The sequence below is a fragment of the Haemorhous mexicanus genome, chromosome Z, assembly GCF_027477595.1.
Source record: "Haemorhous mexicanus isolate bHaeMex1 chromosome Z, bHaeMex1.pri, whole genome shotgun sequence".
NCBI classification, from domain to species: domain Eukaryota; kingdom Metazoa; phylum Chordata; class Aves; order Passeriformes; family Fringillidae; genus Haemorhous; species Haemorhous mexicanus.
Window position 1 is genome coordinate 62294065 of NC_082381.1, and position 12274 is coordinate 62306338.

The 12274-nt window shown below is 36.6% G+C and overlaps 1 protein-coding gene across 3 annotated transcripts in view; it reads right to left on the reverse strand.

The window, feature by feature from the left end:
• Positions 1-12274, reverse strand: part of SMARCA2 (SWI/SNF related, matrix associated, actin dependent regulator of chromatin, subfamily a, member 2) — a 119313-nt gene that overhangs the window by 44846 nt on the left and 62193 nt on the right. For all 3 annotated transcript variants that reach the window (XM_059836645.1, XM_059836647.1, XM_059836646.1), the window contains 6 exons: positions 10445-10531; positions 9406-9452; positions 7871-8037; positions 4227-4390; positions 3252-3479; positions 973-1050 (listed from right to left, as the gene is read on the reverse strand). In XM_059836645.1, the coding sequence (XP_059692628.1) occupies positions 973-1050; positions 3252-3479; positions 4227-4390; positions 7871-8037; positions 9406-9452; positions 10445-10531 (771 nt within the window). The remainder of the gene's footprint in view (positions 1-972; positions 1051-3251; positions 3480-4226; positions 4391-7870; positions 8038-9405; positions 9453-10444; positions 10532-12274) is intronic.

Sequence of the window (12274 nt, forward strand, 5' to 3'; positions counted from 1 at the left end):
AACATGGCCTTTTCCAACAATGTACATGAACAACTGTAACACAAAAAGGGCCCCTGCATGCTTGTGTAACAGCAAATTTTTACAGATGAATTCGTAAGCAGAAGACAATGAGGGAATAAAACCTGTACTGGGTACACAGGTTTTGCATTGGTCCTATCAGCAGCTGTTTCTGTGGATACCACCAGATACACAGGACAGACAGGAGTGTCTGTCTTATTCCATTCTGCAGAAGAAAGCCACCTCTGTAGATTTATACGGCATGGTGCTTTACCTTCAGTACTGAAGTATTGCCTTGTACTGGTGTCAGTGAAGCCCAGCAATCCTCTAGCAATCCTCAGACTGTATAAACACTAAAAGGCAAGAGCCATGCCTACAAAGGCAACTTAGTAATTATTCCATCAGTGCTGCATTAGCATAACAAAAAGGAAAGTACTAATAAAAAGAAGTGGCTCACATTTGGACCACTAGCTCTATTTTGGTAACTTTTCCAACAGTTGCAGCAGCAGAGATGCAGCTAACTGGATTCCTGACAAAACCATCAACAATACCCCAGTTAACTCACCAAGAGAACAGCACTGTTAGTCTACACATTTACTACCTTGTTAAGTACCTTGTAGTCCTTGCCAATATCAAAGTCCAAAAGTAAGACAAAATGTTGAATAGAAATAGTATGCTGTAGAATTAGCAAGCCAAACTATGACTGACACTTTTGAACTACAAATTTCTCAGGTTGTGTCAAACTCTTCCTCTAGATTGTCACTGTTTCACTGACAGCAAGCAATCTCTGAAGACTCTGTGACATTTGAGGAACTCTGCATTTAAGCAGACTACACTTTTTTCCTCAGATGAGCAACACAAGTAAATAAAACCTACTTCTCCAGTAAAGTTTTGACAAACTTGAGTGATAAAAAGGTTAAGGCCTTTATTAAAAACACTAGAGAAGATGATTTTTTTATGATTACCCATCCTCACCATAAAGAGATCAAATTCCTCCTCACGTCGAGCAATCATCTGATTCAGTGTCTCATCATCAGGAACTTCATCTTCTTCCTGGTTAGAAAGATGGATAAAATTATTAGGAAGTACTCACATGCAGTTTGAACTAACCATCAGTTCAGAGCTCCACTGACCCTCTTTCTCTGACAACATGTGGGAGCACTTAAACTGAAATGAAACCTTTTAAACTGTTCAGCTATTCAGAAGATTCAGATACCATAAGATGGTAAGAATGACAAATAAGACTTCAAATTTTGAGAATGAGGAAATTACCAAATACAAAACCAGGAAATTTTGGCTTGTAGTTTTCCTGGGTCAGAAGCACAGTTAGTGCTTTTGTTAAAATGTATTTCTGTTCTGATATTCTACAATACTCCTTCAGAAATAGCATTCTAAATTTTGAGGTTTTTCCCATCAAAGCAAGATGACTGAAAAATTCCTGATGAAATGACAATAATGAAACATGTTTTTATCCTGGAAAATAACCCTGCTGAATCACTTTCTCTTGACCATTTTCCGCTTACAAATTGAGACAAGAAAATTTTACTGCAGACAAAATGGATTTTTTCATAAAAACAGAAACAGGCACTAGAAAAACAATTTAGAATGGAAGTGCTCAGCTGAAAATGTTTAAGTTGAAACCATTACGATACCCACTTTAAAACAAAGCCCAAAATATTCAGTCTTCCTCCCTGAATTGTATAGTCTCTGTTTATAAAGAAGTATTACTTGAAAGCTTCAGCTAGGAGTCAGACTACAACACAACAGTCTTTAAAGACTGATGGTGGGCTATGGCAAATAAACCATTTTTAAATCTGCTTGCTTCGGGATGGCAGATTAGGTACATAACATACAAAAAACAAATTGTTCTGAAGTCATCTACAAAATAAGGCATGTCACACAGGCCTGAGCAGCAGCCCTGACTTCTGAAACACTGTCATATAAATGCTTCAGAAACAAATGTACTCCAAATTTTTTTAAAAATTCACAGGATTACTGAAAATGTCTGCTAGTTTCCTACTCATATAGGAAGTGTGGTCTGCTTTAGAACTACGGGTTTACTTAATAAAAAATGGTACATAGGTATATCACCAAATTTCTGCATTAACACCACAAATAAAAGCCAATTACTGATAAAAATGTTTTGTCACTCTTCTTTAATTTCTATGAAAAATACTTAAACAATACAAAATTTAATCTTTATCATGCTTTTCTAAGTGCACAATGCAGAGTTTACACAAAAGGATTAATGACTGAAGAAGTAAACTCCTTGATCTTTGAAACTTTACTCCATATAATGAAGGATGCTAATGAAACACAGGCTGTACAATCTCCTACCAGTGTGCACCTTATTCAGACACACAAGCTCCACTCAGAGGCAAGATTGGTCTCAAAAGCTCTGTCTTTAACCAGTACAGGGTATTTTCAAGATGGGAAAAAGTCAGTGTTGATCAAAAATTTCTCTCTGTGTGTCATCAGTAAAATTGACACATTTATTTAATCTCTCCCAAATATGGCTTTTGTCTAAATACTGAATTTTATTCAAATTAAGAGAAGAATCTGCAGTGACAGGCAAAAGATTAGGTTCATCATTCCATACTCAGAGTTCCATTAAAGAACACAATGAAAAGAGAGTTCAGTGTTCTTCCCTTCCTAATATTAAAAGAAAAGACTTGACAGCTCATTTTAAACAGCTAATTATTTCTCAAAGAGAAAGTGGTGATGAGAAGTCTGGTTTGGACACAGCACCAGAAAGAAAGTTACTTTTTGGCTTGTCCTAAGCCCAAGGCATATCAAAGCAGATCTTAACTCTTAAATAGATTCCAAAGGAAGTACAATAAGCAGGGTCCTTCAAAACTGAAACCTAGGTAGTACTAGCTGCTCTGCATGTCTGAAAATCAAACTGCCTAGCTGAACATATATATTGGACTTAGGAAATGGTTTATAATGTGTCCTGGGAAAAAAAAAATCTTTGTTTGAATGCAATTATTTGCCAAAATTATAAAGGGTAGAATAGGTTTTAAGTTGCAATGCGTAATTCTGCACTAAGATGGAACTACAATTATTACATCATAACCAGTAGGTTACAAGCTATTACCACGACTATAAAAAAACATTAAAAATAAGTTATTTCTTTAAATGGATGGTAAGAAATTAAAATGAAATTTTTGATTTCAAGAGTTATGACAATCTTTGTAAATGATGAATAAAAGAAGAGTGAGTACTTCCTGAGTAATCATTTCTAACTACCTTACCTCATTTTCTTCTTCATGCTCCAATATAGCTTGGAGGAAAGCTCTCCTCTCATGGCTTGAAGATTTCTGATCAAACATTCCTGCCTGAATAACTTTTTGATCTACATTCAGCTTATACTTTGCCGCAGCAAGTATCTTCTCTTCCACACTGTTCACAGTGCAGAGTCGCAGGACTCTAACTTCATTCTGCTGACCAATTCGGTGAGCTCTATCCTGGGCCTGCAAGTCCTATTAGGAAAAGAACACAGAGAGTAATTTAACAGAGAGTGAATGCAGGTAGTAAAACTCTTTTTTAGTCTCACTTCCCTTACATTTTACATATGGTCTTTAAGTATAATGTGAATTGCATACACTTGCACAATAGCTGAAAACACACACACAACTATGCACTTGCAGGGATACTGAACTTACTTTCTTGCAAATAAGTAAAAAAAAAAAGATGGCAAAGGCATAATTCAGTTACCCCTTCTGGCTTTTTAAAACAAGCCGAAGTGGTGTGATATCCTCTTTTTCTGGTATCTGTATCTACTTTTAACCACCACAGAGTAAGGTGGCCTCAGGCCAAGATTACTGCACTCACATAGTCACCTAATTTCATTAGACAGGTAGCAATCAGCATAGCTTTTACTGAAGTATTACAAACTACCTACCCAAGGCTAGTGAGCTGGTTATTATATCCTAAGGGTTAAAGAATGAGTACAGTTATACTAATGAAGCAGGTTTATAAGACCCCTAGCACTGAGGATACTACAAGACTCAGAAAAAATAAATATGCAGGCAGAGAATTAGTTCACCGATTCAAACATTTCCTGATTGTGGCAGTTTGCCTCACTAATTCCTCTCAAAGCAGCATTTTATCTCTTCCTTGGATTTTTTTCCTTTCATCCCAGGCTACACCATCTATTTAAAGAAGCACCTCAAAACCGCATCATGGATTCTTTGCACATTTTATGAAGATAAGAAAATAAATATAACCTGATGAGGATTCCAGTCACTATCAAAGATTATAACAGTGTCAGCAGCCTGGAGATTTAAGCCTAGCCCTCCAGCCCTTGTACTCAGCAAGAAGATAAAGTATTGTGATCCAGGTTCATTGAACTTCTTCAACAGAGCAGCTCGATCCTCTGATTTTGTTGTGCCTGAAAAAAAGTTTAAAATATCACATAATAAAGTTGTGAACTGAAATAATATAATACAATGTCTGTTGCTAAAACTACATGTGAAAGGGTTATTTTAGTGCACTGCTTTTTGACATCTCTGCCACATTTTCCATAACACTGGCCATGAATGTTTAGGTCAACTGCCTATCACATCTATGAGGTGGACTTCTAAAGGTCTCTTTAAATGCATTTGTTTTGACATTTCTAAAGTAGAAGTTAAAATGTTGGCTAACATTGTTATACCTTTTTATAACTCACATAAATTTCAATTGAAATTACTATATACAAACAGAAGAGAGCTCTACTTTTGATTAATGCCTTCTGGCTAGAGCAGCATTAAATATTTTTAAAAGCTACTTATAGAGAGATTTATCAAAATGTCACTATTTGCCTTTGGAGTTACAGTTAATACCAAAAGACTGCAAATTCTTAAAATGTCCCATCTTGAGGGTGATATATGTATAGAAGATGACATTACAAATTTTTTTTTATTACTATGGTGGGTTGTTCCCCAGCTGGCTTCCACATACACACCCCTGCCTCCCCATACTCAGCAGTACACGGGGAGGAAATAAAACAGAAAAGCTCTTGTGCTGAGAAAAAGGCAGACTAACTGAAATGAAAAGTGTGTGTGCAAGGATAAGAAGAGGAATTTATTTCCCCTTCCCAGCAGCAAACAGATGTTCAGCCGCTTCCTGGGAAGCAGGGCCTCAGCACCAGTAATGACTAATTAGGAAGACAAATGCCATAACAAGTGATGTCCCTGCATCCTCCTCTTTTCCCTCAGGTTTTATGGCTGTTCACAACCCTTTGGTCAGCCTGGTCAACTGTCTTATCTGGGTCCCAGTTCAGTGCAGCCTTACAGGCCTTGGGGGAGAGGGGTGTTTGGAGATAAACCCTTGACACTGCAAGTGCTGCTCACCAATAGCCTAATTCGGGGGTGATGTCACTGGTGGTGTTACAAGTGCAAAGCACAGCATTACACTAGCTGCTAGGAGGAAAATTACTCCACCCATCTGTAGCCACCACAATCACACAGCCAAACTGCCAGCCCACTGCTGACACAATAGGCATGTGAATTGGGTAGGAAACATTCCATGTAAGAAAACAGCTGAACAGAACCTGGATAGATTGCATCCCAGTATGAAAGCATCTGTCATTATGAAACTGGAAAGGAAGAAAAAGGGTTTATCTAATTTAATGAACTACCTGAAAAAGACAATGAGGTGTATCTACCATATTGTGTCTTGCAATATATATTTAAGCATGAAAAGGAATTAATTTAAAAATACATGATGTAAAGTAATCTAAAACATTTAAAATGTAATGTAATTTGTCTGTCTTGAATAGAAGTATTAAAGCACATGCAGGCCAGAGGTATGAAGAAGGCTTTGTTAGCATGCCCTCTGATCTTCAGAGAGTTCTGGCATTCTACAGCACAGTGAGATAGCTCATTTGTGTGTCCATTTCATAATCCCATTTTACATTCAAAGATAATATTGGTTCAACTTCATGTTCATTAATATTAATAAAGGATGAGACTATTTCTTGGTATTACTTTTTATTCTGATTAAAGCATGAAGCTAAGAGTCAATTTAAAACACTGTTAAAAATGTTCAGAAGAAACTTCAAGTCTCACTCACACTCTTCTCTGCATTTCCCTGAAATCATTGCTTCTCTACTGAAAAGTATTCTGATAAATGCTGCTGGTCCTATGTAATACTACAATGTATGAGATAAAACATTAAAATGATCACTATTTAAGAAGCTCAGTATGAGGTAGAGATCATCAACATGGAAGAAGACAAAAATGGAAACTTCTTTCGCACTGGTTTAAAACTCAGGTGGGATACAGTATTTTTCATTTTTCTTTCATAGAATTGCGGGACTCAATTAGCAAATCTAATAGATTGGAAAAGACCTCGGAGATCATCGAATCCAACCTCTGATCAAACACTACCTTGAGTACCCAATCACAGCACTAAGTGCTACAGCCAATCTTTCCTCTAACACCTTAATGCATGGTGACTTCCCCATGTTCCTGGGCAAGCCATTTCAATGCCCAATCACCCTTTCTGAGAAGAAACTCTTCCTAATGTCTAATGTGAACCTCCCCTGGTGCAGCTTGAGACTGTGTCCTCTTGTCCTGTCACTGGCTGCTTGTGAGCAGAGACTGACCTTCACTTGGCTACAGCCTCCTTTTAGGGAGTTGTACAGTGTGATGAGGTCACCCCTGACCCTCCTCTTCTCCAGGCTAAACAACTCCAGCTCCCCCAGCTACCTCTTGCAAGACATGTGCTCCAGATCCTTTCCCAGCTCTGCTGCCCTTCTCTGGACATGCTCCAGCAACCTCAATGTCCTTCTTGGAGTGAAGGGCCCAGAACTGAACACAGAATTGACAGTATGGCCTCTCCCCTCTCAGTGGGTACTCACTGAGTAGAGGGGGGACAATCCCTGCCCTGCTCCTGCTGGCCACACTGTTGCAGGTACAGGCCAGGATGCCATTGGCCTTCTTGGCCACCTGGGCACACCCTGGCTCATGTTCAGCTGCTGTCACCAGCACCCCCAGGTCCTTTTCCTGTGGGCAGCTTTGCAGCCACTCTGCCCCAGCCTGTGGCACTGCCTGGGGTTGTTGTGACACAAGGGCAGTCTTGTGAATCTACTGAGTCAATCCCCTCATCCAGACCATCCACAAACAAAGATACTGAACACTCAACAGAGACACTGAACAGAATAAAGATATTAGTATCTAAAATGTTTCTAAACCATCTTTTTGTTCAAAGTAATAAAACATATCTACACATGAAGAAATTGAGGCTTTTGATCTTCCTGTGAAATTCAGGCATCACACTGAAACTCAGCTATCCTGTGAAGTTCAGCAGTTGGGTTTTAAACAGACAAAAATGAATTTATTCCATTGAAATACAGGCCTAAAACTGGCATTATCATCTCTTATCATGAGAATATTTTCAGGCAACTTAGACAGTGATGACTGATTGGGAACCTTGGATTTTAAACCCTATGTGAAAAAGAGATGAGCATCTAAGCAGCAACTGTATACATAAGTTACATTCCTGGAATAGACCTGAATGTTGATCAAAAGAATCCATTGACCAAATGGTCTGCAGATTAAACAGATAAAAGAAAACACTGAAAGAGACAGAGACAAATACTTCTACCAACAGAAGCAAAAGTACATCTTTCTCAGTGCCTTCCTTGTCTGGCAGAATATGGGAAATTCTACTCAACTGTCACTAAAGGGTCTACTGGCATAACTTCATGGTAAATACACTTGCAGGATTATAAAACAGTATTTTGAACCTGTTTTCACTCTTGTATAGTCATGACACAGAACTATTATAAAAACACTGGGAGAAGAAGCCAGGCCCCCCATGCCCAAACTAATGAAGGATACTACCTCTTATCTTAGTATTTATCCTCTTTTTCCATTTTGCTTACCATCAAGACGCAGGTAAAGGAAATTGCGAAATGCAAAGTAGTCTTCCATAATGGTCATGAGCGATGTCATTTGACAGAAAAGAAGTACACGATGGTTAGTAGCTCGTAACTTTGGCAGAATACGATCGAGTAGCTCAAACTTCCCTGAGGCTCGATAAAGTTCAGCTCTGTTGGAGAGAAGCAGCACAGTAAATATCAGAATAAGCCCACCTTTAAAAGTCTGTAGTCATTATCATGTCAGAGTATAAAATAGACTAATTTACTTAATCTAAACAAGACTAATAGCACTTTTCTTTAAAATTACACATGTTGATGAAGCATGTGTGAAATCCCGTTTTTCTGAATTTTCTTCAATTACGGAAATTGTGCTGACTTTCAATCACTAAATTCTTTTTCATTACTTATTAAAACAAATATTATTTCTTAGTTAGATAAGCATTCTATAAGCTAAGACATTCACCTGCTCTTTTGTTTTCAACTGGCATTAAAAACAACTCGCAACTGCAGTTTTAAACTGTACACATCAGGCATTTGTTGGAAATTAGCCCCTTTCCACTGAACTATCAGGCACGTGAAAATAAAATATTGCAAACGGAACTAATATATGGCGATAGTGGCAGGAGTCTGACACACACTCTTTAGCCATACAACCTTGGTCATCCAGAACAGTGTTTAGCTGCTTTGATTAGCTACTCTTTTGCCTTCTATGCAAGAATTCCAAAACTGACTCTTAGCACTGTAATGCAATCCACAACCCAGAAAATGAATACAAGTAAACAGAACATCTAAATCACACCACAGTGATACACTTTACAGGAATAAACTTCATGCAACGCTTCTCTAACCTTGAGTCTGCACTCTCAAAATACAATTTATCATTAGCAATGGCACAAAATCCAGAAGATACATAGCCTTCTGATATGCACACATCTGTAATCAGCCAAAGACTAAACTGTTTAGGAGACGAGTATTCTGGTATACTAGCTAAAGATGCAAAGAGTCTGGTATATTTGATAAGGAAAAAAATATACCATTAGTACTTAAACAGGAAGAAAGTTAGGTGGATGATACACACTTTTTGTTTAGAAAACATCCATTAACTTGACAGCTGCACAGAGTGTCAAGAAAAATAAACCAAGTCTTTTTCATTTCAGATAATGGAAGAAATGCTACTTTAACTTGGAAAAGAGATAGTAAAAAAGTAAAAGTAGAAGGGAAAAGTAACAATAAAGAGAAGAAAATCCTGACAGATATCTCTAAAGGGCCAACCCAATGAATTTCAGATAGCACATTATTTCAAAATAAGGGGAAAGGAAGACACGAGTCTTTTCTGTCTGCCATCCTGAAGGAGACAGAGTGTCATGAAAAGATCTTATAACACTTCTAGTACTACTAGGTTTTGCTTTACATTTGTGCCCTGTACTTCCTCTGCCTCTGTACAAAATGCTTGAGTTTCCTAACATGTAGCTTCCAGGAAAAGAGTGTTCATTAACTCCAATACAACACTATGCGCAGCAGAAAAAACAGAGAGTTACCCATTAATGACCCCATTTGAGTAGCCCAGATGTTCAGCAAAGGACTCCTGCAAAGTTAGAAGTAATAAACATATTACAAAATATACAGTAGCCAAAAACAACACATTCTTATAGAAATCAAATTAAATATATGAGTATTGCAGTTTGAGTTCAATGATGTTCATACTCTTGGAAATCACCTTGTGGCAACAATGCTCTGCTTAATGCTTTCCTGTACTATTATTTGAAATTCATGATTTGCAGAACTGACTTCTGCAGTATACATTTTACCAGATTACAAATATGGTAGAATAGGAATTTATTTATACTGAACAGTAGAAGATCCATCTGCAAATTACTCAATTTAATTACTCAGCATACAAGATCACGAAGAGAGAAAAACTACTACAAGAATAATAAAAAAATACTGTATCACAGTAGGCACTTAATTATATTTTCATAAATTTGGCTATATTCCAGATATCTATGACACTTTCCATCTTTTCAGATATATTATATTGAAAGATGGTCTTTATATTGAGAGAAAAATTATTATATATTACATATTATATATTATATATTACAAATTACATATTACATATTACATATTACATATTATATATTGAGAGATGGTATATAGATAGTACATTTTTGCTGACAAAACAAGACAAACAATTGTATTTGACACTGAAGAAGATTAGCAGTCTGCTAACTAGAGAGATTCTACACGACATTTTGAATTGGTGTCTGTACATAATGAATTTGCAGTATGTGAGTACCAAGTTGCTCTGGGTTGTCTTAAATTAACAAAAAACTCTTCACTTTTTAAAGGCACTGCTCCATAAAATTAACTATTTTAAAAACAGACTTTGGATTATCAATAAAAAGATGGCACTTGTTGACTATAATACATATTCTTTTTAATCTATCATTTCCAGTACAAATTATGTGGACAGAGATGTCCCCTCCCACACACATAAGCTTTAGCAGCAGTTTTCTATTATCCTATCCTATTTTATTGAATAAAAACAACTCTCAAAATCAAACCTATCAGTCTTACCTCAATGTGTTGAAACATGTATGGGTGATTGCATATCTTTCTCAATTGCATGATAGTGTTCATAAGAGTTTTTGCTCCCCCTTTTCCCTATGGGTACAAACAATGCAAACCAAATGATTAATTTCTTAGCTTATGAATATATCCTTTTAACATACTTTCATCCCAAATCCAAACACTACATCACTAACTTAAAAAAAAACCAAAGCACAACAAAACTCCACAATAAGAAAAAAACAAACCAGGACAAACCAAAACAACAAAAACAAAAAAGTTATTGTCTTGCTGTATAAATTCATCTGTCATTAGGATGCTCTGTAATGAAAAAGGAGGACCTGGAAGCAACTGACAAAGTGCACTACATTTCTTCCTGCAGTATTCTTGGTGGGAAGCAAAGCATCTACTGTCCTGATTATTTATACTGTTTACTATGAAACCATACAAACTCCATAGCGTCTGAACCCTCTAACAGAAGTAATTCTGGCTGGATTCTTTTCAATTCTATAGTAACTTCTCCAGTCTGTTAACTCAATATATGGGTTTCTCACCCCAGGCCGAGCAAAACATCAGGCCAGAGGTACTAAAATGCACAAGCTCAACAAATTAATGAGTAATCTTATTATTTAAGGAAGTATATTCTCAAAACATGCACTACAGTTAATCTTGTAAAACCAGGACACTCACCTGACACTCAGGTGTTAAAAACTAACTGCAGCTGGTCAGTGTAAGTTTGAGACCATTGTATCATATTAACATTGTCAAAAACTTGTTGCTTTCTAAAGCCATTTTGTTTTGTTGCCATTTTATAAAAATGTGATCAGAGTGGCATCATTATTCCAAGCTTACTATATAACTAATTCAGATTTCTTTTAAAAATCTCAGCCAAAACAATTTACCAATTTTCAGTTGTAAACTAGGGGAAAATACAGTACTTAATTATAATATATACTAGCAATATTCTAGTCTCTTCTGGGAAGTACACTGAAATCATAACTTTAATCTAGAGCAGAGATAATTCATTTGAAGGGGGCACTCCATATATTTAAAACCTGGTTTTGTTCTTTCTAAGATAATCTCTAATTTGGTCCAAAAATGCAGTCTGTATTTGTTATAAAAATAATTTCCTAGAGCTTTCCATCTGAGTGAATTGCCCCTAATATCAGCTGGGTCCAGGCCAGAGCTGCAGAAGGTCATGATTTTTTTCCTAACACAATGGTTGTTTGATCATTGAAGCCAAGGAATCTTAACAACCACCTACCTTTGCTGACAACAGGAAGCAGAGATAACAAGAGTTTGATTTAACATTTAAAAAAAAATCAGTTAAGAGAGAGTTGCAAGAAAGGAAAAATTTTAGCCCCTTGGGAGAGAAAAAGGCAAGGGAAGTGTTCAGAAGACAACAAAGGCAATTTTAACTGGTTAATCACAAAACCAGGTAGAGAAACAGGTAAGAAAAAATACATAGAAGCGTCTGAGCAGATGAAAGAAAGAGACTGGAAAAGGAAGTAGAAGACTGTGATACAAAATGAAAACTTTTAGGACAAACATAAAGACATTGAACTGAAAAAATGCATGAGGAATATGAATTAATGTCTAAAAAGTGTTCAAACTATGAAGATGCATTTCAATATCCAGTGCCCTTTTTCTGGAGTTTAATTAAGCACCAGTAAAGAAAACAATTTGACTGCAAAGAACTAGAAAGGTAAAGGTACTGAATAGAAAAATCACCTGTATGAATGTAACCTGAAAAAGGATAACGGAAAGATTGTATGTGCACTACATCAGCAATATACATACTAGAGAGTACAAACTGAAACTCTTACATTATAGATATTC